Source organism: Micromesistius poutassou, assembly GCF_964030765.1.
Source record: "Micromesistius poutassou genome assembly, chromosome: 21".
In the NCBI taxonomy this organism is placed as follows: domain Eukaryota; kingdom Metazoa; phylum Chordata; class Actinopteri; order Gadiformes; family Gadidae; genus Micromesistius; species Micromesistius poutassou.
Window position 1 is genome coordinate 7,211,119 of NC_140291.1, and position 27,455 is coordinate 7,238,573.

General features: G+C 44.0%; 4 protein-coding genes across 5 annotated transcripts in view; 2 read left to right on the forward strand and 2 right to left on the reverse strand.

Moving 5' to 3' along the window:
- myof (myoferlin) overlaps positions 1–9,259 on the forward strand; it is a 30,803-nt gene extending 21,544 nt beyond the window's left edge. Inside the window, exons 32-54 of one of the 2 annotated variants that reach the window (XM_084485827.1) lie at positions 145–326; positions 599–757; positions 1,163–1,264; positions 1,537–1,698; positions 2,136–2,301; positions 2,639–2,712; positions 2,951–3,007; positions 3,411–3,422; positions 3,563–3,661; positions 4,092–4,220; positions 4,527–4,682; positions 4,904–4,995; positions 5,110–5,280; positions 5,403–5,551; positions 5,776–5,915; positions 6,324–6,412; positions 6,567–6,662; positions 6,950–7,091; positions 7,244–7,343; positions 7,560–7,747; positions 8,240–8,349; positions 8,589–8,736; positions 8,924–9,259. In XM_084485827.1, coding sequence (XP_084341953.1) covers positions 145–326; positions 599–757; positions 1,163–1,264; positions 1,537–1,698; positions 2,136–2,301; positions 2,639–2,712; positions 2,951–3,007; positions 3,411–3,422; positions 3,563–3,661; positions 4,092–4,220; positions 4,527–4,682; positions 4,904–4,995; positions 5,110–5,280; positions 5,403–5,551; positions 5,776–5,915; positions 6,324–6,412; positions 6,567–6,662; positions 6,950–7,091; positions 7,244–7,343; positions 7,560–7,747; positions 8,240–8,349; positions 8,589–8,736; positions 8,924–8,962 — 2,762 coding nt within the window. In that variant the 3' untranslated portion in view covers positions 8,963–9,259. The remainder of the gene's footprint in view (positions 1–144; positions 327–598; positions 758–1,162; positions 1,265–1,536; positions 1,699–2,135; positions 2,302–2,638; positions 2,713–2,950; positions 3,008–3,410; positions 3,423–3,562; positions 3,662–4,091; positions 4,221–4,526; positions 4,683–4,903; positions 4,996–5,109; positions 5,281–5,402; positions 5,552–5,775; positions 5,916–6,323; positions 6,413–6,566; positions 6,663–6,949; positions 7,092–7,243; positions 7,344–7,559; positions 7,748–8,239; positions 8,350–8,588; positions 8,737–8,923) is intronic. The other variant, XM_084485826.1, reaches the window with a different exon arrangement.
- Positions 9,260–9,348: 89 nt separating this feature from the next.
- Positions 9,349–13,547, reverse strand: aarsd1 (alanyl-tRNA synthetase domain containing 1). Its single transcript, XM_084485828.1, has 12 exons — positions 13,455–13,547; positions 12,926–13,054; positions 12,552–12,711; positions 12,307–12,364; positions 11,927–12,083; positions 11,537–11,653; positions 11,218–11,348; positions 11,063–11,129; positions 10,767–10,858; positions 10,508–10,562; positions 10,318–10,412; positions 9,349–9,799 (listed from the first exon to the last, which is right to left on the reverse strand). Exons 1-12 carry the CDS (start codon positions 13,491–13,493, stop codon positions 9,661–9,663), a joined length of 1,239 nt encoding a protein of 412 aa, XP_084341954.1. The 5' UTR covers positions 13,494–13,547; the 3' UTR covers positions 9,349–9,660.
- Positions 13,548–13,616: 69 nt separating this feature from the next.
- Positions 13,617–16,042, reverse strand: ptges3l (prostaglandin E synthase 3 like). The gene is made up of 7 exons (XM_084485305.1): positions 15,883–16,042; positions 15,582–15,695; positions 15,288–15,354; positions 15,098–15,196; positions 14,621–14,710; positions 14,124–14,186; positions 13,617–13,807 (listed from the first exon to the last, which is right to left on the reverse strand). The coding sequence occupies exons 1-7, from the start codon at positions 15,915–15,917 to the stop codon at positions 13,799–13,801; spliced, it is 477 nt and encodes a 158-aa protein (XP_084341431.1). The 5' UTR covers positions 15,918–16,042; the 3' UTR covers positions 13,617–13,798.
- A 1,205-nt stretch (positions 16,043–17,247) lies between these two features.
- kat7b (K(lysine) acetyltransferase 7b) lies at positions 17,248–27,200 on the forward strand. The gene is made up of 14 exons (XM_084485659.1): positions 17,248–17,422; positions 18,366–18,516; positions 18,611–18,859; positions 19,028–19,110; positions 19,945–20,028; positions 20,272–20,370; positions 20,872–20,982; positions 21,545–21,736; positions 21,964–22,053; positions 22,946–23,086; positions 24,079–24,172; positions 24,263–24,409; positions 24,932–25,038; positions 25,906–27,200. The coding sequence occupies exons 1-14, from the start codon at positions 17,405–17,407 to the stop codon at positions 26,005–26,007; spliced, it is 1,668 nt and encodes a 555-aa protein (XP_084341785.1). The 5' UTR covers positions 17,248–17,404; the 3' UTR covers positions 26,008–27,200.
- Positions 27,201–27,455: the final 255 nt, after the last annotated feature.

The window sequence follows — 27,455 nt, forward strand, 5'->3', positions numbered from 1 at the left end:
TTGTAGAACATTGCATTAACAGATAGATGCTTAACAAATATAGCCTACTGCTCCATTTTGCAGTCCTACAGAGCAGTCCTGGATCAAACCCAGTACCTTCACGGATGAAAAGTATATTTCCCCCATTTCTCTATTGTACCACAGATCCGTTTGCACACGTGTCCTTCCTGCACCTGAGTAAGACCACAGAGAAGCTGAAGGCCACACTGAACCCCACCTGGGACCAGACCCTGATCTTCAACGACTTGGAGATCTACGGGGACCCTCAGAGTCTGGCCCGCGACCCCCCAAACGTGGTGCTGGAGTTCTACGACTATGACCAAGTGGTGGGTTGACCGATGGAGGCACACCTTGTCTGATTTGGGTACTGTAAGTGCTGCGAGACCCAAGTTGCAGCTCACAAAACATACCAGGTCTCCGGTAGAGCAGCTATAGGAATTCTAGAAGGAGATAGAGCAAGAAGTTTTTCATCGTTTGCCCATATTGTAACCATGCATTCGTGGATGGTACTCCTGAGCGTTATATATTTAAGTACGTTATATATTTAAGGGGATGCTCTAGGACATGAATGCAACTGTTTGTTTCTGGTGTCGTCCAGGGTAACGACGAGCTGCTGGGCCGGACGGTGTTCTCTCCCCTGGTGGAGCTCAGCTCGGCCGGGGACCAGACCCCCAAGCTGCTGTGGTACCCCATCATGCAGAAGGGTCAAAGGGCAGGGGAGGCCCTGCTGGCTGCCGAGCTCATCCTCAAAGACAAGGTCCAAGAGAGGAGCGATCACTGCTCTAATGCAATTGATTTATTGTACTTCTTTCATTCACTCTGTCCAGTGAAGGTGTGTGGAAACGTAAAGTGGCCCTGGGACACTCTGTCCTCCCCCATGCTGATTTAAATGTAGCCCGAGAGGCGAATCGGTTCTCTTGTTTTTCTCTTGTCTGTTTGTTTCGAATTAGATGTGAAATGTTTGATTTAGTTTGTCAAAACCATTGTTCTTCGGGACAATAATGTTTATCTTATCTTATCGCACACGTCAAGAATTGTCCAAACAGGAATTAAATCGTGTCAGCGGTGGGAAAAATAATAAACAGGGATCTAAACGCTAATCATGTCAAAAAGGGAAGAAGCTTGTGTTCATGACTTGACTTCCTCGCTCCATTGTTTCCAGAACGCTCCGCTAGACCTTCCTCTGGTTCCTCCAATGAGAGGTCTGAACCTCTACATGGTCCCGCAGGGGATACGACCTGTAGTCCAGCTCACCGCCGTGGAGGTAACACGCACACACACACTCACTTGGATCACACACACACAATCACTTTTATCACACACACACACACACACACACAATCACTTTTATCACACACACACACACAATCACTTTTATCACACACACACACACACAATCACTTTTATCACACACACACACGCAATAAACACATACACAGACCAAACACTGTTCAAGATAGATCTGTCTCTTCATGTCATGTCCGCCGGCACATCCGTCTGTCTGCATGTAAATCCTCCTCCGTCACGTGTGTCCAGATCCTGGTGTGGGGGCTGCGCAACATGAAGACCTACGAGCTGGCGGCCGTGTCCTCCCCCTCCCTGGTGGTGGAGTGTGGGGGTCAGAGGGTGGAGTCAGCCGTCATCAGGAACATGAAGAAGAGCCCCAACTTCCCCAGCTCCGTGCTCTTCATACAAGTGGTGAAGCAGAGCTGGCCACGCACAACACATACACAGACAGACACACACACACACCCGCGCAAGCAGAATTAGCCTGACACGGGGCTGGACATTTGATGCTGAATGGTTTTCAATTAAAGCATTGATGATGGGCAGCCAATCGCATGTGCCTGTAGGCATCCTTTCGTAAACACATCTAACCTCACCCCCTACCTGCTCCATAATGACCTGTATCTGACTAGATACAAATTCATACTCAAATATACGTTTATATAACAAAAATACTACAAAAAATATTCAAATGTGTTTTTAGCAGATGCTAAATAGGAAGAGCAAGCCATCTCTAGCTATGGGACGCCATACACAGAGAGACTAAGGAGGGGGCCCGAGCTAATACACTCTCCTGCCCCTCCTCCTCCTCCTCTCCTCCTCCTCATACGTTCCCCTCCGTCCTCCAGTACCTGCCCAAGGACGAGATGTACACGCCGCCCATCGTGCTGAAGGTGATCGACCACCGGCCGTTCGGCAGGAAGCCGGTGGTGGGCCAGTGCACCATCGCGTCTCTGGAGCGCTTCCGCTGCGACCCCAACGTCATCACGGCCGAGGGCAGCATGGCCAACAAGAGTAAGTGGGACGGGCCCGCCGAGGACCCAGTGTACCGGCCAGAGAGCCCGGGCAAGGGCCACGATGATCTCGCTTTTAGCGTCACCGTTGTTCTTTTTGTGACCATACATACTTCATTTCTTTCTAAACTCTTTTCATATTTTTGCAGATATTTGTATATGCTTGTGTTATATGCATTTATTTATATGTAAAGTTCATAACTTTTTAAAAATGATTTTAACTTACATGTTATGCAAGTTATGCAACACCCTTACATAGGTGAACAAAACACACACACACACACTCGCGCACACATACACAGACAGACACTGAGTTCCACTCTCCCCGTCCGTCACAGTGTCTCTGATGTCCACCACCGCCCCTCATCTTTCCATCTCCATGGAAGAGAACAGACCACTGCTAGAGACTCAGGTAAACAGCTCACCCCTCCTGCCTCACTAACTCAGTAGTAATGATAATAATGATAATAATGATGATAATGATAATAACAATTATAATAATAATATCATCAACGTTTTTCACAATTTCCGCACAAATGCGTTGTAAACCTGGTTTACGACACATTCATTCTCTTTTGCATTGCATAACATTCACCAACACAAGATATGACTCTTGGATCCAAACGAACATATTTTGCTCTGGCTTCCAGTTTATGCACAGTATGTCAGCCGCACTCGACAAAATGGCGACCCCTGCTTCCCATTTTGTATGTATGGTTACCTTATCACAGTGTTTTGATTCACACGGCTGGGCACCAATGGCATAAGAGCGCTGAGTTCACGCTAATCACACCTTCTTCTGGACCACTGCTTACTTCAAATCTTGACACTGTGCACTGAACACTTGTTTCAGCAAACAGCAAATAACTTGCTTCATAATCACTTTTCAAAAAGAATTGAAGGAAGGATGTACTTAATTCTTTTGCAGTGCCGCAAGCAAAATCGATTTTCAAGAGATTTGCTCATAATCTCGGGATGGTTTTGACTCTAAACACTAAAATCACTCACCCTGTCCCGCTAATTTGCAAAAATGTTGTCGCTCACCCCCTGATATGTACTTTTTTGTTGGTCCCCTTTTTGTTCTGTACTCTGGCCTCCCCCCTCCCAAAGACTGCAGAAAAGGTGAGAGCTCACAATACTAAAAAACGGTTCCTAACAGTTCATCAATATACGTGATAATACCTATCGATATACCACCTTTCACAGTTGAAAGGGCAGTGCTTTTCAACATGGGGGATTAAAGATGTCTCCTGGGTCTTTAGGAGAAGGAGACGGTGGACTGGTGGAGTAAGTTCTATGCATCCATGGGTGACCGGGAGCGATGTGGGGAGTACCTGCAGAAGGGATACGACTCACTGGAGGTATTCTGCTCCCATCATGTCACTGTGTATTTATACTTAGTCCATTTCAGACAGGATGGCTTAGAAGTGAGGCTAAGAACAACCAAAGCGGACAATCAAAATGATGTGAATTTACAACAACCGGACAGAGTTGCGTGTAGCTCTAGGAATCTCACCATCGCACAAGGTGAATATTTTCAGAGATATCTGTGCATCAGAGAGACACAGACATCACATCTCAACAAAGTGTGTTCTAAATTCAGGACCAAAGCAAACAGCAACAAAGTGCACAAGCGCATTTATAAGATGTATATCACTTTTTTTTAATCCCAACCTTTCTTATTGCATATTTGACTAACGATCCAACAATCCAACGATAACGATAACAGTATCATAAACATGGTTTCACGCAAAGAGTGTGGCGGAGTGACTCACACGTGCACTCCTCCAGGTGTACGACAACGAACTGGAGGATCTGCCGGAGTTCAACGGACTCACAGACTTCTGTGACACCTTCAAGCTGGAGCGAGGCAAGAAGCAGAGCAAGGACAGCGACCCCGACGTGGTGGGAGAGTTCAAGGTTAGAGGCGGCGATGCCCCCCGGTGGTCGCTTGGAGAGTCACACACAGCCTCAAACATTAAAACATTTGAGCCGGGAATCGTTTATCATATTTAGGACGCGGCGATTGAACAGTGGCAATCAGAGGAAAAGTATTATACAGAGGATATTTGTAACACTGGATACATAAGTGTGTGTTAGGGTAAGGGTTGTCTGCCTGTATGCATGTATGTATGTATTTATGCATATATGTATATATGTTTGCTTATAGAGCACACACTGTCCATAGAGCTGTCTTTGAATGAATATCTCTGCTGGCTGTCCCAGGGCTCCTTCAGGGTGTACCCCCTGTCTGATGACCCCGGGGTCATGGCTCCGCCCAGGCAGTTCAGAGAGCTGCCCGACAGCGGGCCGCAGGAGTGTCTGGTGCGGGTCTACGTCATCAGGGCCAAAGACCTGCAGCCCAAAGACAACAATGGCAGGGTATGGGAATATCTACCTGGACGTATATATACAAATACCCACACGGACACACACACACACACACACACACACACACACACACACACACACACACACACACACACACACATAGACAAACAGCATCTACTTTAAATTAATTTGGATTTTTGTAAAAAAAATACTTAACTAAAAAAAGGATCAAAAGTGTTTTAACTAAAAGCTTCTATTCCGCCCTTTTTCAGTGTGATCCGTACATGAAGATATCCCTCGGCAGGAACACCATCGACGACAGGGACCACTACATCCCGAACAACACTAACCCCGTGTTTGGAAAGTAAGTGTGTGGAATAAATTCAGGAGGATTGAGTGTGTGTACCTGTGCAGAAAGATGCAAATTCTAGGACTCCCTCATGCCTCCCGTAACGCATGATCAACTCTGTCTGTGTAGGATGTTTGAGATGTCCTGCTACCTGCCTCAGGAGAAGGACCTGAAGATCTCTGTGTACGACTATGACCTCCTGACCCGGGACGAGAAGGTGGGCGAGACTGTGATAGACCTGGAGAACCGCTTCCTGTCCCGATTCAACTCCTACTGCGGCCTGCCCCAGACCTACTGCATGTGAGCATAACTACACTGTAGCATAGCATCGGTAATAGGTAGTTCCAGGTGGCTGGTTAAAAGTGCAATTAAAAGAAGAAGATAGACGTTGTGATACGTGACGTCTGTCTCCCCGGTTCTAGATCTGGGGTCAACCAGTGGCGGGACCAGATGAAGCCGTCTCAGATCCTGGACAACGTGGCCCGTCTCAAAGGTCTGTCCAAACCCAGGACCGAGGACAACGGCAACACGCTCACCTTCCAGGGCAGGGACTACACCCTGGCCGAGTTTGGTAAGGCCCGGTCATCTGACTTATTGCATACAATGTTTTATCCAGAATTGAATCAATCATGTCATCTTTTCTTTGTCATTCAAGAATTGATGATTCAAGTCAAGAAAACTTTTAGAATGAAACGTTACAATGAGCCTCACAACATTGAAGAATCATTCCGGAAAATGTGCAATGACCTTTGCCAACTTTGAAAACTTTTTTTTTCCTGAAAACGTTCCATCCAGAGGCCAACAAGGAGGTTCACCAGCACCTGGGCCCGGCCCGCGAGCGCATGTGTCTGCACGTGCTCAGAACCCAGGGGCTGGTCCCGGAGCACGTGGAGACCCGGACCCTGTACAGCAGCTTCCAACCCTCGCTCTCCCAGGTGGGCAGAGACACGCCCACCTCAAACAAACCCCGCCCCCTCTCTAGCACAGGCCCCTTTGAGCAAACACGTGATGCATAATTATTTCAATATTTACAGTATTATCTACATATTCAATCAATATGCAATCATTCATCATCTGTATTTACTACTACTATTGAGTCGAATAGCTGCGTCCCTTAACCAAAAGAATTCGGGTTGAAGGCATCTGGCTCAAGGATGCATATACTGTAGGTTGGTTTGGGGATCGGACCCAGTGCCTTTCAACTGGGAGTCTTTAACACACTGGCCGCCACACTGTCCTGCCCTGTCCTGCCCCTCAGCGCCACCTTGAACTGTGCTCATGTTATCCTAAACAAGTGACCCTGAGGAACTCTCCATGACCCCCTGCTCTGTGTCTCTGCTCAGGGACGGATCGAGATGTGGGTGGACGTCTTCCCCAAGAGCCTGGGCGTGCCCGGCCCTCCCTTTGACATCACCCCACGCAAGGCCAAGAAGTAGGAGCTGCCCTTCAAGACATTAACCTCTGTTATTCACTGTGTGTTAAATGATCGCGCTGTTTGCTTTATTTCTAATGGTTTATGAACGTAAGAAGGAGCTGATTGTGGCACAAGATTTTACGTCAACTTTCCCTTTTGGATAACTTTTCAGAAACATCCTGCGGGTCATCGTGTGGAACACGACCGACGTTACCCTTGATGAGACGAGTATCACCGGGGAGCACATGAGTGACATCTATGTCAAGGGGTACGTCTGCAAAGCACACAGACGTAGCCAACGTGGTTAAGCCTTCAGCAGGCTGTTTTGCATGATTACATAAACACATGGACATTGGTATACACCGTTTAAACACGTTTTCGTATTAGATCAATCAGAAGTCTCACTATTGCTTGGATCCATTTTATGACCCGTTTGTGTCAGACCCGAGGCTGAGAATATACACTGACGTATTGGGTCGTGTTGAGCTCGGGAAGTTCACTTTCACTTTCACTTTCACTTTCACTTATGGGATGGTGTGACCTTTGACCCTGCAGCTGGATGCCAGGCATGGAGGAGGAAAAGCAGAAGACGGACGTCCACTACAGGTCGCTGGACGGAGACGGGAACTTCAACTGGAGGTTCATCTTCAACTTTGACTACCTGCCTGCGGAGGAGCTCTGTCTGGTCTCCAAGAAGGTACGTCCAATGTGACTAGTCTTCCCGAGGGAAATTACCTCCAATCCCCCATGTGACACAGCGCCCAGAGTGATGACTGCAACATAACATGTATTGTACATTACACTTCATTGTACACGATTATACGTTTTCATGTCTTTTTTCCCAAACAGGAAAACTTCTGGAGTCTCGACAAATCAGAGTTCAGGATTCCTCCCAAGTTGATCGTTCAGATATGGGACAACGACAAGTTCTCATTGGACGATTACTTGGGTACATATTTACTGGTTGTTTGAAACTACCATTTGTTTACAAATTGTCGGTGCGTCACGGAACAGGCAGGCAGACACATAATAAACACATAATAAACACGACATGCAATGCAGATTTTTTGAAATACAAAGAAACATTGTCTTTGTGAGAGTCAGTGCGAGACACGGGTCGCGGTGCATCTCCACTCTTGAACTAATGGGCTCACTCGCGTGTCAGGTGTGGTGGAGCTGGACCTGCGCTCCCTGATCCCTCCTGCCAAGACGCCAGAGAAGTGCAGCCTGGAGATGATGGAGCGCGGGCCGGACAAGAGCAAGTCTCCGCAGGCCCAGTCTCTGCTGGCCCAGCAGTCGGTGCGCGGCTGGTGGCCCTGCGCCATCGAGAAGGACGGCAAGAAGCAGCTGGGCGTGAGTACAGAGGAGGGCGTGGTTTGCTTCTTCACGGTGCATGATGGGAAAATTAAAGGTTGATGGTTGATAGTTACTAAGCCAGTGCTGTTAGGGGTATAGTACGATGGCCTCAGCAACCTAACTTATAGGGTTGTTTTCTGTGCATGGTTAGTCTTCAGAGATCGTGGAAGCGTGTTCCTGCATTGTAAATCCCACTATTATTTAATCAATAGTCCATGTAATAATAAGATGGACAGCTGGTCTTGAATCAAGCGATTGGCCCAGAAATCTTGTATCATTGTTCAGGGTTAGACCTAACAAGTTGTTCTAGCAGGCGAGTGCCAAGATTTGCTTTGACACATGTATGTGGTTAGAATCTTAAGCTGATTGTAAATCTGTATTTATATGGTGGAATGTTCAACCTTAATGTGGTGTGTGTGTGTGTGTGTGTGTGTGTGTGTGTGTGTGTGTGTGTGTGTGTGTGTGTGTGTGTGTGTGTGTGTATGTCAGGGCAAGGTGGAGATGACACTGGAGATTGTGGGTGAAGTGGATGCAGATGAGAAACCGGCTGGAAAGGGCCGGGATGAGCCCAACATGAACCCCAGACTAGAACCCCCCAAGTAAGTAGAGCCGCTTCCTGGCACACTCACTCAGCTGTGAAAAGTCTAGTGGGGAGGATTCGTCAGCCAAATGGTTGTGGGTTCGAACCCGTGTCCAGCGGATTATGACCTCCTCCCCGTTACCCGCTATGACATAACCGCTGTGTATAAAAACAAAAAAGTTACATTTTCAAATGTCTCATCAGGCCTTTATCGTTCACAATCCATCGTGAATAAAGAGTTAACGTTTCTGCCACCAGTCGGCCAGACACCTCGTTCTTCTGGTTCACCAACCCCTGCAAGGCCATGAAGTTCATCGTGTGGCGCCGCTTCAGATGCCTATTCATCATGCTGATCCTCCTGGTTATTGTCGGGCTGTTCCTCGGAATCTTCCTGTACTCCTTGCCGGTAAGAACAACCTTAACTGTTAGTGGCTTTAGATGGATACAACTTACAATACAGGTAGAACGACTTAAAGCACTTATTTACACACAGTTGATCTTTGATTCTGACAATCATACCAACCCAATACACTAAGTAAAATTGTTATGTGATTAAATACAATTATATCACATTGTATTGTTTCCACCCACAGAACTACATTTCTATGAAGATAATTAAGCCATTGAGTTAAGGAACTACGGCGACGACCCACAATCTTCACCAAAGAATAAGAGAAAAGGACCTCCACGTGAACAAGAATTCTTCTGTACTGCCATCTCTAAAGCCTTATGTCCATCACATGTTATGTGTGCTGCACTTTAACTGCCAATTTCTTACAAGTTGTACACAACCACTGTATATAGAAAAATTATATACAAATTGTAACCTTTTTTTAATTCTTATGGCCACATGGTAATGGATGAGTTTTATGTATGAAGAGTAAGAGTAAATAGTAAAGAGTAAAGAGTAAATAAATCAGGATAAGAATGTTTTAATCTTGCTGCTGATTGAATCACTACCTATTTTTCATGATTAAAAATGCATAAAACAATGTGCTGCCTCTCCTTTAATGGATTCCAACTAAAGACAATGCTAATGATAACAGCACATGATCACCAGAAAAATAGGACAGGAAAGTATACATCATTTTTTTATGAAAAGAATGTTAACCCTACTCAAAATTAACACATATTCAGCAGAACCAACATGTAATCTACATGTCCCGAGTTTAAAATGCATGTATATTATCTACACGTGTACACATGTAAGCACAAAAACGACATTTCTGATTTCAAAACAAATTTTACAAAGTAAGCCGTCAGAAGAGCTGAGATTTCTACACAATCAACCCATCCCTGGGTTGCAGAATATTCTGCTGTTCTCATGCCATTATTCTTCCCCTGAGGCTCGTAGCGTGCAGCGCTGCTGGAGTAGGGCCTCCACCTCCCCTAGCCGCGCCAGGCTGTTGGCCTTGCCCTGGAACCGCCCGTTCTTCCCCGCCCCCTTCCCTTCAAGCATCTCCAGGACCCTGCGAACAGCAGAGGAAACACTCTTGTAATACTAGCCATAGTTTAACACATCCCAACAGAACCTCTTATATCCCTAATGTTGGCCTCCTTGAGCCAGATATCAAACACTGTGCCTGCTGCTTAGTGACCAGAATCACGTTGGAGATCAGAGGATAGATGATGAATAGGTTTAGGTTCAGGTTTAGGAATAGGTTCTAAAATGATGAACACATTTTTAACCAGGCTTCATCACAGGACAAACACAGGTGTCACTCTTTACACTTTTATGGTCTGCTACTTTTATGCAACAGGAGAGGAAAACTCTGCTGCCTGTTCCCAGCTACATAAAAGGAGCAGACCCATTATAGGAGTTATGAGCTGAGTTTGTCCTACGATGACGTCTCTGTGAAAAGGATCCATCTAAAAAACGGCCTTGTGTTGAGAGCAATGTTCCTGGATAAGATCACGTTTTTTTACAGAGACATCATAAGGTGTCCAAAAGGGACTGGGTGAGGAGGTGCCATGTGTCCACGCTTACCGTGGTCCCATCTCTGAAACCAGATCACTGGGACCAGCCAGGAGGAACAGACCAGGTCCCTTCTCCTCCCCCACACTCAGGAACACCAGCGTCTCCTTAGGTAAAGACAGAACAAAAAGGTTAATGCTGTTTATACCAAATACATTTGAATTCTTAATGCACACACGCAAAATGGCAATCATCGTCTAACCTCGGTGCCGATTTCATTGGCGATGATGTTCATGAATTCGTTGTCGCCTTCTTTTCTGCAATAAGAAAAAAAGGAAGAAAGTGGGGGTCAAACAAATATACATACATACAAACCTATATACTTCTTCGACATTCCCACCATCTAGTTTAAAGTACAGGCCTACTATCTAGTTATATCCTCTGAGTTTACCATTTCAGAGGAACAATAATAACAACCTGCCAACTAGGCAAGGGTTGAGCTAACTGAAAAAAGGTCTTACTTGTGCAAGGTGAAGAAGTTGCCTCTTTGCGGGCTGCTCTTGAAGTTCTGTGCGATGAGGACGGCCAAGTCTCGCAGCAAGCCCAGATTGCTCTAGTAGAACACATTTAGATTATTCGTTAATATATGACAGTACGATTTGGAAATATATAAATAACACCTGTACGATTCTACTTAGTTTATTTAAAATATAATGTCATGTTTTATTGGAACAACACATTAAAGTGTCATTTACAGTAAGCCTAGAACAGGATATTAAAAACAGTAAATACACTGCGATGGTGGAGATCAGCTTACTTTCTGTAGGAGCTTCACACACTTCTGGGTCTTGGCTACGGCCTCTACGTGCTCGTCGGGTCCAGTTCTGAGAGAAAAACAAAAGTGTTTTTTTTTTCAAATTTTTTCGTTGGTGGGAAATTTCTGTTCGATCGTAAAAAGGGTAAAGTGCTCACTTTAAAAGGGAGACCAGCGAGCGCTCGGTGCTGTAGCATTTCTCTGCATATTTCAGAACCCGGTTTCCCGCCAAGAAGATAAGGTTGGTTTTGTTCTTCTTTCCCTTTTCGGTGGCCAGGAGTTTAATCGCCTAATGTAGAGAAGACATCATTAAACACTCACAAGTCGGTTGGAAGGAAAATAACCTGGACACCATTTGATGTCACCAAAAGGCATGGTGTGTCTTGGTGTGTATGTGTGGTATAGCGTCTTGCCTGCAGTTGGCTGAGGTTGGACACACGGTGTGCCTTGGTGTGTGTGTGTGGTATAGAGTCTTGCCTGCAGTTGGCTGAGGTTGGACACATGGGTTCCACAGCACATGTTGGCGTCGACACCCTCAATGTCGATGATCCGGATGGGTCCTGCGAGGTCATCAGGCAGCCCCCGGCTCCTGACCTGCAAACAACGCATTTTAAAACACATTTTAGACGGACACGCAAGAAACTTGTATACAAAATAATTATATATTTCATTGCTTAAAAAGGTTGTTTTTTTATGGATACTTTCAAAAATCTAGCTCACTCTGGCTGGTTGTCGCCATATTGCCTACCCCAGCTTTAATAATGTGCAGCTATAGGAAAGTACACTGTAGGTCACTTTGGATATAAGGCCCTGTTTAATGACTCAATACTTGAACTACAGCCTTTTAAGACGCCTCTCGGTACTCACCTTTTCCAGGGCGGGGTCGTCTATGGAGAGGAGCTGCAGGGTGACCGGGACGTGGGCCCGGATCTTGTCGTTCACGGCCTCCTCCAGGGCCTGCAGCTGGGCCGGGGTCACGCTGGCCGTGTCCAGCTCTATGCTGCTCCGCTGGCGCCCCAGCTCCCTGGAGTCAGGAGCACAAAGTCAGGGTGTTTTATGATCAGATGTGCAGAATAACATGGTCATTCTGCAGAGTGGACATTGTTAAGGCAAGAGTAATTTACACAGTAAGACAATAAACATGCTTAGTGATAATTAGAGGATAGGGTCAGATTTCTCTCAGTCAAACAATCCAAATATTTGAGGATCACGTCGTTTGAATGTGATGCGAAGCTTGGTAGCCATACCATGATGTGGTCTTAAAGCCAAACATTGTTTCTGCCAGGGCGGTGACGAGATGTTGACCTAAAAAGAAAGAAAAAAAACCTATATAAACTTGTTCATATAGAGACAACATTTTCAAAAGAGACATTTAGAAATATGCAAACAGCTAAGTTGACTGACATGAATCAGTTATTACTCTATATTAAAAGCCTATTCTCTACACTCTCTTGAAGAATATGATGGGTGTGGATTTTGACTGCATTCTCACCCGAGTGTTGCTGCATGTGGTCAAACCTCCTGTCCCAGTCCAACTTAAGCAGCACCTCCTGGCCCACCTCCAGCGAGGAGCCCACAAAGTGGACGGCATCAGCCCCCTGCCTGGTCACCTTGAGCACTGGCACGTCTCCTATCAACCCATGGTCGTCTGGCTGGAGGAACACAGGACCCATTAAGTGATACATTCAAGAACACTGACGATTTAAGTTAAGTCGTCCTAATAATGCGCCCAAATGTTGAATTGCAGCCATTCATTTAAAAGTGTTGATTTGAAGCAGTAACTGGCTAGTAACTATTCATGTAAAGCGTGTAGTTAATTTACAAAACAGTAACTATAAAAAATGAATAACGTGAGATACCACTTACTTGACCACCCCCCTCGGGAAACAAGATGGTATCCTGAAGTTTGACGTTGAAGCCTTTAACAGTTTCTTTCTTTCCATTGACTTCTTGTTTAAGTTCAGCTGGGCAGCAGGACACTACAGAGGTGACGAACTAAATTAAAGAGGCGGTGCATTGGTACACACATCATGGCACTGTACGCAATCTGTGGTTGAATGAAAAACACTAATAAGATAGCACGTTATGGAATGAATCTTTTGATAAGCACTAAATGTTGAGAGTGAGAGGTTTGTCTTTCAGGTTTTTGCAATTGATTTGGAATGATTAATTCATTCATGAAATCTTTGGCACATATTTATTGTAGGTGTGCTGACGCAGGCCATTGTAAGTTATATTTAACTGGAACAAGACACGTGTTTTAGTGCCATAAAACTGAAGATGTCTTGAGTGTGGCAGACGTCAAAACAGCCCCCGTTAGCTTTTGTGGAAACACAGGATATCCACAACAGAATAAGTAATCCTAAAAATATGTTACAAACTGAATATCCATTACCTCCTTCATAAAGCCGTCTCGTTGACACTGGAAAGCCATATTTGGTGTTATGGTCCAAGATTAATGCTGCACAGCCGCTAACCACACAGGAAGAACTTCAGCTGTCTACGGAAGCCGAAGCAGCACAAGTCTAGCGCGACATAAACAAAATAATTTACGCAATTGTAAATGAAAAATATTTATTTATTTAACACGTGATAAACCAATGTCAATAAATAATACAGATAAGTAAACACAAACTTTTCAGATTCATAAAGAGACCAAAAACATATGGTATATTGTGATGTGAACTCCGGATAATCATTTATTGCAGCTTAGCAACAAGTTGTCAGCATCCGAGAACTTCAATCAGACTGTAAGAGAAGAGGAGAAAATACGTAATTTGTCATTTCAGGATACTGATATTATAAATCAAGATATTCAATTATTACGACGACTAAATATTAGCGTTTCTTGAAATGTGAGACATTCAAATAACATGTAACTCCATCCAGCAAATGGCACCAATGGTTGTATTATGTTAAAAGGATTAAATGGATAGGCCTATGCATATTAGTGTTGCTGTTGTATAGTATTAGTTGCACAGCAGTGATTCTTAGGGTCTATCCAGTAATTGATATGGGACAAATGAAAGGACTAATTTACAGTGATGGGCAGAGAAAAACTTACATCACTTAGGTCACCCATATCTGGTATCGCTCCTACCCTACCGCCACCAATTTCTTGAATCATCTGTAAAAAGACAAATACACACACACGCACACACACACACACACACACACACACACACACACACACACACACACACACACACACACACACACACACACACACACACACACACACACACACACACACACACACACACACACACACACACAATTTTCAGTTTCCAACTGCATTAGGTAAAAATGATACTTCTGTGGTAAAAATGTTAGTAAGCCTATTAATAATTGTAGTGACTATATGATGTTAACAACAGCAGTGTTGTGGTAAATATAAAACTGCTGTGATGATAATGTGTAGCATATAGGATTAAATATGGTAGGCCTATAGGTATCATAGTAAATATACTATAGGTATTGTAGTAAATAGGTATTGTATTAAATATGGTATTGATGTGGTAAATATAGTAGTTCTGTAGTAAATACAGTATCGACACTCACGTCCATGTAGTTGTCATACTCCGCCTTGCCGTCATCTTCTTCATGCGCCCAGTCCCTCCAGTTGTCAAAGTCCACAGAAATCCAGCTTGACTGCTCAGAGAAGGGTGAAGGCCACACATTAAAGGGTGTACACAGACTTTGGTGAAGTCTCATGTATTTATCATTAAAGATGATTGCTTTACCTGATAAACATGGATGCTGTTATCCGGTGGCATGCATGAGCGACCCCAGTGGGAATCAAACTCCTAACCCTAGCGATTTTAATGCTCTCCCAGTTGAGCCAGACTGGAACACATCATTGGAAGACAAAGACTTACTGCACAGTACTTCCCATGGTGTTTCCCAGTTCAATACAGTTCCTCTCGGTCTTCTCTTGAGGGTATTAATCAATGGCTTGTCAGTGTTCAATGAATGGAATAGTGAATTTGACTAACGTGTCGGGAGGTTGTTTAAACCTTCTCTGCAGACTAAACCCACCTTAGCAGGGTCCTTCTGCAGTCGCGGCCAGGCCACGTCTGGGGTGACTTTTCGAATCAACATGTTGATGGTGCGGTCGTAGACTCTTTCTCTGGAGTCCTGTATTAAAGTAAACACATATACATATTACAATCCCATTTACCTCAAATAACCCTAGTTATTTAATCTCGGTGTCAAACGGAATACTTACATGAATTTGGATTTTGTCGAAGAAGTACAGCTCGTTGTAAATAACGTCGTCTTCATCATTTTTGCAGCTGAAAACATAATGACATGTGTAAACAGGTGAGGCAAACATTCATTATAATTATTATGTATTAATCATGGCGTGTACGATTGTTTGATTCATGTCTTCATTTCACAATGAAATACAATGCCTTTCTTATGTATTTTAGCATAACTAATCTCCAATAATTTACCGATACAGCACAGAAAAATGTCACAGTTGCATGGAACGAAAGGATAACAAATGTTGTGACCTCACCATAAAATCATCTTATCCGGATAGAACGCAACCTGCACGCTCTTGGGTTTGTGGACCATGAAGTTGATAGTGACATATTTTTTTCGATCAAACCACAGTGCTCGAGCTGGTTGGCTAAAATAAGACACAAGGACAATTGTAAACACCAACGTGTGTAGGCTACCACGTTACAACAATGTAATAGTAACCTTTTACAATATTCAGGAAAAACCAGACTTACATAGCACCAGTTGGGTTGATCAGTTCATCAGTCAGTTAATAGTAATTGAGGAGAAAGTATACTTAAACTCAATGAACTTACCTAGTCTCGGGTCTGACAATCTTTGGCTGGTTCATTCTTGACAACTTTTCCGAGAAAAGTGTTTCAAAACGTAAATATATATATTGGCGTTTAATAACCCCGTGCAATAACAGAAAGAAAACCACGTTGCCTTGTGGTCGCAGAGACTGAATGACTATTTTTAGACTGGTATCAGCTGCTGTTGGTCCCCCCCCCCCCCCCCCCCCCCCCGTCGGGACCTCCTAAACGTATTGGCTGAGATGAACCCAAGAGTTTTCTAGAAACTCGATGGGACAGCGACTGGTAAAAAAAAAAAAATGCATGTAATGTAATACATGGATGTAATAGAAGCACTGATGGCAAGGATTGTAACTATTTTATAGTACAATGTAGATGTTAATGTAGTGGTGAGAACCCTTGCTCCAAACTTTGAATAAGTTTACTATCCAACTGTTTTGTTGTTGTTGTTGTTGTTGTTGTTGTTGTTGTTGAGCTCAAATATGTCATTGAGTACGAAAAACAAATCACAGTGCAGACTTATGCCGCTTTTCCACCGCCAGTACCAACTCGACTCGACTCGACTCGCCTCGACTCAACTCGGTTTGGTTGCGTTTCCATCTAAAAAAGTACCTCTTCAATGTGGGCGGGTCGTAGAAAAGAACCTCTCCACCATGGGCGGGTCGTCATTAGGTTTTAATCACGGGAGACGCGATTCCCGGGAAATCTGAATCTGATCAAGACTATTTCCTGATTCCCGGGAAAGGTTATGATGGGAAATAAAATAAAATAAAAAGCGCAATGACTGCGCGTCTATTTTTGTCATACGGTAACGTTGATAGAGGCGAAACTCGAGCCCTAGGAAAGGAACGACACTGAAACGAAACAGCGAAACGCCGGTCCGTGGACTCCAGCCACGCCGGACACACACAACCACGCCCGACACACATAACGACGCGCAGCCTAACTCTAGCCCCGGGAAAGGAGCGACACACACGGCGAAACGCTGATCAGTGTCCCCCTCGGGAGCGGGTTCGTGGACTCCAACCACGCCGGACACAACTTAACTTGAGTGAATATTCCCATTTACAGCCGCTGGCCAATCAGTTACCAGCAGCCTGTTTACGTCACACAAAAGTACCTACTCCGCTGGCATGGAACCTCGACGGAGGTAGTACTAAAAAAAAGTACCCGGTACTAGGTACCAGGTACTTTTTTTGCCAATGGAAACGCAAATAAGGCGTGGCGAGTCGAGTCGAGTCGAGTCGAGTCGAGTAGGTACTGGCGGTGGAAAAGCGGTATTATTTACAGGAGCGTATCTGGCACCCCCTTGTGGCACAAGTCTGCCGCGGGATTTTCGCCGGAAGTGCAATATTGTGTGTGGAAAATGTGGCGCGAGAGGGCCGATCGATGTTGCGTATATACAAACTTGCACGAATAAACGCATCTAAAAAAAGAGTATTTCTACAGCCATTTTTTAACGAATTAAGGAATTGATACAATTTAAGAAGCCGCCCGCTTACAAACTACTCTTCTATAGGAAAATATGCCCCGTAGACGACAGGTAAGAAATATCTAGGTCGCACCCCGGATAGATTAGCTTGGCTAATGTGAGGCAAAATAACAGGCTGTCGAGCTGCTAACGTGACAACTGTCCATTTCTACACAGTATACGTGCCGTTGTAGCTGTCGCAAGCTCAAGCTAGCTATATCATTTGACTTTTAATCAACCGGCAGTTGTAGTGATTCATTTAGTTAGGAGTAGAACAGGCTGTCTTAGAGATGCATATCCACATTAGCATGTTAGCCATTTCAATAGCATGTGAAGCTAGCTCTAGCACTACTGGTCCAATACTGAGAGCCCATGGCAGAGAATGTAACTAAATGTTAACTACTTTCAAAGCTACTGTGAAGTTCCAGACGTAAACTGGCCTTCTCCCCACTTTAGAGCATTTACGTTTTTTATGTTATAGAATAGAGAGGCCCTTTTCTTTGATTGGTGTTGTTGCAAAGTACCTGTGTTTACATTTTGCCAAGATTAAATACACTGTATAACAAAATCATTGACCGCAGATACGATAATGGAGGGATATACGATAATTTATAATAAATGTAAATGATTACTGTGAAATGCCAAGACATTCAATTGCTGGTTTAATTGCATGGATGTGATTACCTTCAGTATTAAGCAATGACGTTGAATGTCTACGTAATCCGCATTTAAAAAGACTTCAAAGTATACTGTTGACCTATTATAGGTGTCTAGCCAGGTCTTTTTTATTCCTTATTAATCCGTATTTTATTTGTTGTCATCACTACGGTTCAGAAAGTCAGAGCTTGTTGAAAATGATGAGCCTCAAACGTAGAATTACAACTACTTAGCTACTTGAAACTTATTCCAGTGTTGTAAACGTCCGACTTTGGTTTGAATGCAACATAACTGGTGAATGATTATTTAAAGCAAACTCCTCTGTGTGTGTGTGTGTGTGTGTGTGTTTTGGTGACAGAGGCCCGTGGCTGGGAGTGGCTCTGATGGAACCGAAGACTCTGACTCCTCCGCAGACCGCGAGCAGACCAACAGTTCAGAGAGCGACGGCACCGCAGCCAAGAGACAGCGCCTCACCAGAGCATCCATGCGCCTTAGCCAAAGCTCCCAGGGTACACACATATACTGAGTAGTCAATAACCTCTCCAGGTCCCCCTGCCTGTCTTCCTTTTCTTTAACGTTGTGTTTTGGTTCCGCTCACGTCAGACACCCCTGATCTCAAACCAGCCGGCGACCACGATGAATCCCCTCCCTTGACGCCGACGGGTAACGCCCCTTCGTCCGAGTCAGAGCTGGACATCTCCAGCCCCAACGCCTCGCATGACGAGAGCCAGGCGAAAGACCCGGCGGGCCGAGAGTCTGACAAGGACCTCTCGCATCGACCCAAACGCCGCCGCTGCCACGAGACCTACAACTTTAACATGAAGTGCCCCACACCGGGATGTAACTCTCTCGGTAAAGCACACTTACAACCTGTCTTTCACCTGACCCTGATGTTAAAAACTTATTCCTAACAGTTTTTTTTCCAAGGCTTTTCATTTATTCACTGCATCTGTGCAGATACATATGCTGGATGGATTACCTCGCAAAACTTTATTTTGCGTGTTTTCTTTTTTTCTCCAGGTCACCTTACAGGAAAACACGAACGCCATTTTGCCGTATCCGGATGTCCTCTTTACCACAATCTGTCTGCAGACGAGTGCAAGGTGAGTGCAAGGAAACCTTCTGTTTATGATGAGATGCCCTTTTTGATACATGAAATTTTGACATCACTGATTAACATCAGTGCTACTATTAAGTCATCTAGCAAATAGTAGTTTAAGAATGATGAAATAGTAATTATCATCTAATACATGCAGTACAACTGGTGTCATATGGTAAGAATAGACCAAGAATAGATGTGTTTGGTGCTTGGGCTCTGGTGTTGCTGCTTGCGGCTTTATCAAGAGCCGCTCAACCTAACATCCTCACACTCTACACTGCCCCTCATTCCATCCTCTTTAACACACCCGGCAAGTGGGAAACCGAAGGACAGAGAGACTCCCGTAATTAGTTAGATAATAAAACATTATAATGACAAATATTGAATGACTCCTTTTCTAACATGAACTCATTTGTCTTATATACAAACTGTACAGGTTGAAGTCAACCAAAGAATGACATATTGTCATTCATTTGGAGAAGTGTAAATGTTCACTTAGTTACGATCAGCAGTCTTCCTTAGGTTAGGTGAGTTAAAAGTTGTGAAGAGCAGGGTGTTTACCAGCCCTAGTCATTTGTACATTAGACGCATGGTATAGGTAAAGATCTTCTAATACAGGTGATACCGATGTTTTCGGAATAAGAACACAATTATGCATGCAATGTGTTGTCTCAAAAGTATCTGTCAATTCAGTAGAATACAAATGTATTGCATCTCTGTGTGGGATTTGTTTCATCATGTGGCTGAGAGGGTTAATTGGTCTTGAACACACTCTGAGCATGCTCCTAGCATGTATGTGGTCCTACCCATGCTGTAAGGTGTATGTTTGTTTTCACAGGTCAAAGCCATCAGTCGAGAGAAACAGGAGGAGGAGATGAAGGGACAGGACGAGGGTAATTCCCGCCATGCCACGCGCCACCAGGTAGGTCCTTGCAGCCACGTCTTCAGGTGGAGTAAGCACACATGTGTACTACAGTGGCTACATTATTAGTGTGTGACTAAATGGCATTTGCAGTTGTCAAATGAAGCTCGAACACAAAGCATTCATTATTTTCACATAGGTTCCTTGTTTGTTTTAGCTAAGAATGGTTTTGAAATAATATCTATAAGAAGCATGTTCCCCTTAGTACAACTAGCTTATTTCCCCCCCTTGATGCCCTTACAGACCCCCACGTCTAAACAGAGCAGATACAAGGAGCAGGTGGCAGAGATGAGGAAGGGGAGGAACGCTGGTCTGCAGAAGGAGCAGAAAGAGAAGCATGTGGTACGTGATGCCGCACAATTTCACACGCTCTTACACACTCACATTTTGGAATGTCTATGTCTATTTTAAAATGTATTTTTCTAACATAACCGGACAAACGTACCAAATGAAAAAGTGAGAAGGCTTGGAATATTGTATTTTTAGGCAGAGCAAATGAAAGTATCAGATTTAGTTATTAACTTACGGCTTCTGTACTTTGGATTGTCAACCCATCAATTCTACCAGATGTCGTACATTAAATACATAATTTATGCCAATATCAGGATACTGCTATTATAAATCATGATATTTCATTATTTCACTGCATATTCGTGTTTTGTGAAATGTAAGACATTCTTCACAAGGGGGGAGGGGGATTAAGTCAACTCTACTCTGACTCCATTCTGACTCCATTCACCCCTCTTCGATTGTTGAAGAATCCGCAATGCTAAATTCCAGTCCCTAGTATCTTCATCAACCATATTGTCCCTCACGTTTGATGACTTGTTGTGCGGCCCACAGGAGCACCGGCAGACCCACGGCAACACCAGGGAACCCCTGCTGGAGAACATCACCAGCGAGTACGACCTGGAGCTCTTCAGGAAGGCCCAGGCCCGGGCGTCGGAGGACCTGGTAAAAGAGCAGCGCCTTTTGAACCATTGCTACAACTGTTCAGTCATTGAAACACTCTATTCAGATACATTTCACTGAGAAGCTGGTTTGGTAGGCTGTAAACACTACTTGGGGTCCACTGGTGTGCACATGGGGTCGCAGGAGTAGCTGACATAAGCTTCTAGGTATTTGATGATCAATTTTAGCAAACCATTCATTCTTTGTAGTCTTCCCAACACACCTTTTGGCAGACGGGCATTTTATTTATGTAACCCATATGATGGATGGCGGCTGTTCTCTACTAGGGTCGCACCACTAGGAAATGTACTAACCAATACCAATAATCACATGCTACTATAGACTGATACATGTTTTCTTCATCCAAAGTGGTCATTTTTCACATGTCCTATACAAAGAAATGTTTTTCCTGGCGTTCATTTTCCCCCTGCCTTAACTCCATCTTCGTCCTTTACATTGGTGCCTCCCCTGGTGACCACGGTTGTCAGTGACCCTAGGTGTAGCGATCACATGGGTGTGCTAGCGTGACCACAGCTGTGCTCCTCCTCTGGGCTGCTCCCAACAGGAGAAGCTCCGCATCCAGGGTCAGATCACGGAGGGCAGCAACATGATCAAGACCATCCTGTTCGGGCGCTACGAGCTGGACACCTGGTACCACTCGCCCTACCCCGAGGAGTACGCCCGGCTCGGTCGCCTGTACGTCTGCGAGTTCTGCCTCAAGTACATGAAGAGCCAGACCATCCTCCGGCGACACATGGTGAGACCACCCCACCCCCCAGATCATCCACTACCCCCGGACACACACACTCTCACAGCCCCCTGGCTGGGCAGCGGTAACTTTGTGGTACCGCCCCCCCCCCCCCCCCCCCCCCCCCCCCCAAAATCTTGGTTGTAACCACAAAGGACATTTGTAGGTCTTCTCATCTGCTGCTTCAGTTGGTCTCAGGGATTCCCTGAATAATCGTTTGGTTTTGTTGTTCCCAGGCCAAGTGTGTGTGGAAGCATCCTCCTGGGGATGAGGTCTACAGAAAAGGGGCCATATCCGTGTTTGAGGTTGACGGCAAAAAGAACAAGGTAAGCCACCATGTTGACTCTGCTCTGTTTCTCTCGATTGACACCGGACCAGACCAGACCTGACCATGGAAACCTACCAGTAGCTGTGTTTGGACTGTTAGTGATCTAAGAAGGTTGACCTTTATCTTGAGGCTTAATAACCTAACAATTAATATTGATCTTCATAGCCTGGCATGTTGGAGAAATACAAGGTGTACCTTTTTATGTTAATAAGAAAACTTATTCCAGGGCTCAAGACTTATTTTTGCCACTCTGCTGCCACTTATTTTTCATTTGCTGCTAACCCTAACCCTTACAAATTTAGTTGCACCCCTTTTTTCTCAGCCCCTTTTTTCAAAGCCGGTTCTTCAGCTTTGTCACAGTATTAGCATGACCATTGTCACATACCAATCCATCTGTGTACATTGATTTAATTTGAGAAGATGAACTCACTTGAAACAAATTGTAAAATGTTGTTGTGCATTGGTGGTCTTTTTCTTATTTTACCAGCAGTGCCTCGAAATCTCTTTCATCACTTCCCAACTCTCACTCTCCTCCTCTTCCTCCTTAATAAAAAAGCTCTAAGCAAGTGGCTTTCAGATCCAATTTCTGTATCTTTTGCTTATTTTAACCCCCCCCACCTCCCCTTCATCTGCTATTGGACCGCTGGATCCGAAATTATGTTGGATTTGATGGTTAAAAAGTGATGTGTTGTTCCCCGATCTACTGCCAGAACATGTGTCTCCTGTCTAAGCTCTTCCTGCACCACAAGACCAGAGTGCCCTACTAAGTGTTATTAAATGTGTGGTTCCCCAGATCTACTGCCAGAACCCGTGTCTCCTGTCTAAGCTCTTCCTGGACCACTAGACCAGAGAGTCCTACCAAGTGTAATTCAATGATGTGTGGTTCCCAGATCTACTGCCAGAACCTGTGTCTCCTGGCCAAGCTGTTCCTGGACCACAAGACGCTGTACTACGACGTGGAGCCCTTCCTCTTCTACGTCATGACGGAGGCAGACAACACCGGCTGCCACCTGGTCGGCTACTTCTCCAAGGTAACCAGCTCAGACGCACCATGGCCGCACGATGCCTGGGTGTGCATCTACATAATAGACATTCCTAAAAGGGCCCCAAGTGTGTCTATTTATGTCCCAAGCAGTGGCGGTGGGTCAATAGAGAGCCACCCCAAATATTCACTTGAATATATCTGCCAACTATGATGAATTAACCATTAAAAATACTAAATAAATCAACAAAAATACATTGCGTTTATCCTCGTTTAATTGCTTGATAGACCGTACTTGCCTGGCCAGCAACCATTTAAATGCGTCTGAACGTCAATTCTTTGGGCTAGGCTTGTTATTGGTCAATCGAAATAAAGCCCTCCTTCAAGTCAGGGGCGCTGGCCACGATGAAGTCTACGTGAGCACGCAAACTTTTTGCTGTCCATCAAGCAGAGACAGCTTTTCATTGCCGTGTGAAAATTCAACCTCGGGGTCGTAATTTTGTGCGCCCCAGACCAATGGTGTTGTTTTTCATCTTTTTTTTATCACCACATGATTGGACAATTCAGCGAATGCACCCCATCTATTACTGCGCCCCACCAACAATTTTTATCACCAGCTGCCACTGGTCCCAAGTGTGACACGAGACTGAGTGACTATAGCCTCCCTTCAATGAAAACAATTCATCATTCCTCCAATATAATTACTCAAAGACAGCAGTGCAATATTAATAAAAATGTATTGTTATGCTATACAGGTGAGTATTTTACAAAGGCTTTGAGCCAGGCAGAATCAAGGACTGTAACTATCAGTTTTATAATTTGTTATAATATATTAAGCATTCATGTCACTTGAAATGGATCTTTATATTTTCTTCTTTTTTTTTTGTACATACGTTGAAGACAGAGCGGAAGTTGGGTTTGATTAGAGAGAACATAATCCTTTGTGATTATCACACTAGCATGTTGAGGAAACAAGACGCCCTGAATCACAACCTTTTAAACTAGTGAAAAAAACGTTTTGTTTGTGTTATTTTGCTGCAGGAGAAGAACTCCTTCCTGAACTACAACGTGTCGTGCATCCTGACCATGCCGCAGTACATGAGGCAGGGCTTCGGCAAGATGCTCATCGACTTCAGTACGTGAACTACCTCACCGTGTTCCTCACGCTTCAATTCTCCAAGCCGTCAGGAGAAGTGTGATGTGACAGTGACGCTCTGTCCCGCAGGCTACCTGCTGTCCAAGGTGGAGGAGAAGGTTGGGTCACCGGAGAGGCCACTGTCCGACCTGGGCCTCATCAGCTACCGTAGTTACTGGAAGGAGGTCTTGCTCCGGTACATGTGCAACTTCCAGGGAAAGGAGATCTCCATCAAGGGTAGGTCCCAGGTGGAGGCCGTCCACAGTGTGGATGAATAACTTGACTTTGCCATCATTTTGTTTCTATTTGTCTTCTTGATTTTTTAGCTTGTTCCTTAATTGATTTACTATTATAATTTTGGTTTAATGGTGTTAGTTGTGTCACTATTACATTATATTTGTGTTAATCCGTGCTTGCTAGTGTCTATGTCAACCTTGTAGCACTATTCAGACTTAAGATTAGTGTCTGATGGCAGAGGAGCTTGAATCAGGGTGAACAGGCGTTTCCATCTGTAGAATATTTAACGAAACACGGCTTAACTCTGTTTCTGGTTGTGCCGTTCTGCTATAACATAGTAGGACTGCTGCCTCTGAGATTTAAGGCAACCCATCGTGAGAATGTATTCATCTGTCTTTCACTGTATGTATCTATATTACAACTGCCTCAGTATTTTGACTGTGACACAAAGTATTGTATCCACCAAAACAAATGCCCCAAAACTCAACGAACAAGGGTTGTTCTTTGTTCTGTGCTTTGCAGAGATCAGCCAGGAAACAGCTGTGAACCCAGTGGATATCGTCAGTACCCTGCAGTCCCTTCAGATGCTCAAGTACTGGAAAGGGAAGCACCTGGTGTTAAAGAGACAGGTGACGACACAAACCACCATCGGTTTACACACTCTACTACTACTACTACTACTACTACTATTTATCATTCATTCATTAAAGTTGAACAGAAACACACACTGCTCTGCCTGATTCCATCATATATATATATATATATATATATATATATATATATATATATATATATATATATATATACTCACCATTGTATTTAAGGTACAGTGAAGCTTGCTTTGGTTGAGTCGACTCAATGTCGACATGTCGACTCAACGATCAATTCTCGACTCGTGCTCAAATCGACTCTAAAAATAGAAATCTGAAAATCTTTTTTTTAATATGTATAAACTTTTTAAATGTCCTGTTCAAAACGTTGCAACACCTTTCTGTTTTCAAAATAACCAATGAAAAATGATTGTGGACAGAGTGGCAGCCTGCGAGCATGACAACACGTCCAACAAATTAAATGGTTTCATGTCTTAAACAAATTCTGTTGCAAAGAGGGCAGCATCAATATCCTAATAATTAAAAAAAACGAGTCGGTCGACGCCAACACATTTTGCCTATTGTAAATTGACATGAGACATTGTAACCGTTCACAATCCTGCTCTATGCTCTGTGATATTTTGTTTATCATTTCTATTAACGTCATAAAAAAAAATGCATTACTGATGTGCTCCTGAGCACAACCTTTGAAATATGACGGGCGGGCCTCTGTCTTAAATGAAAGAGCAGATCCGTTGAGCTCTGCAACTGCTGCAGCCGTGGGGCCAAAAAAAAAAAGATCTAATGACTAATGTCTCCGACACGTCGACTCACAAAATACTGAGTTGTTAACATCCCTAGTAAACACACCTCTCTCACTCACACTCTTTTTGTGCTGCTTCCCAGGACCTGATAGACGAGTGGAAAGCCAAGGAGACGAAGCGAGGCAATAGCAACAAAACCATCGACCCCGGCTCGTTAAAATGGACGCCGCCCAAAGGGACATGATTGGTAGCATCCTTCCCCACGGCCCCCCTCTCTTTCTTTTGCCAGGCTATCGAATAAACTGAACCTGCACCAGCCACAGAGTAGCCTTCCACCACAAGCTATCAATGAAGATCAGTGGGTCTGTTTTGTTTCTCTGTGATTTTTAAAACCCTGGTTATTTTCAACTGTTGCTTTCTCATAAATGTATTTTTATCCTCCCTAATTTTCAGCAGCTATTTATGTTTTAAAGGCCACGTTGCATCGCCTTTTTTGGATTAAGTGACGACAAACGTATTGTTAAACACTACGTTTGTGGGGGGGAAAAAACAATGTTGTCTCGGGAAATGCAGTGGTTTCAGCGAAAAACATGAATGTCTTTTGTATTTTGTATTGAAGTTTGAATAGTCCTGTATGCTGGATATCATGAATTGAAAACAAGAAATACAGTCCGTTAGTTTGTCAGCATTCACTTGCTTTTACATTTTTATTTCAATTGAGAGGAGAGGAGGATAATTACTTTCCTTTGCATTGGTCAACAACATTGCTGTTGGTATGAACTTTAAAAGTGTAACACAATGTGTTTTGGCAAGGATATGAATTTTTTTGTATTTTGTCATTTCAGTTGGTATAAAATTGTACAGTTCATGTTGTGTAAGTTCATTTTTCTAGCCGTAGTGATAGTGGGCTCTGACCCGGTCCTCTCTTGCCAATCTGCCAAATAAAAGCAACAGAATAATTTTAGTAATCACGTACATAAATATGAATTAGTTGTTTTTTTTATGCCTTTTTGAAAAGTAAATGTGACCACCGAAGGCCAGCGTCACAAACAGAAAAGGAACCACACAGTCTCAGGTGTTTGGGCTGGCAGGACCCTCACCCGGTTCAGGGGACTCCTCGGACACAACCGATGGCCCGCGTCGCCCCCGGGAGGATTTGAGTCAAGGATTCTGCAACAAGCCAAAAAAACTCCTTTGAACAGACCAACCACGATTCTTCAGGAAAATTGTATGGTTTTTTAAGCTTGGTTGTAGCATAGAACATCATGCATCTATCAATAAAGTTGCCTTGAGAATTGAAGCGTTGCGTTTCTTACCTCCGCTGGTGATGCTTCTCCCCATCAGACCCACAAACATCTCTCCTTTGTTGCCTGAAAGGCCCAGAAAGCAAGTTTTAATGTTTTTATTATTTTGTCATTTTTATATAAAGACTGCAACAATTTCTGAATTTCTTCAACATTTATTATTGTTATTAAATGATGCAAATTAAAGTATTACATTTCTACTTACGTCGTCTGTTCATCTGTATCGGCTGCATTGAACCTGTGGCACAGAAATCTAACTGAGGTTTATGTACATATGCTCTTCATTTGAATATGAAAATGTATTTGCTTTGCAAATATATCTAGTATTGTAGTATACTTATACTTTTGTTCTGCTCAGATATCACGGCAATGTAATTAAATGATTGCT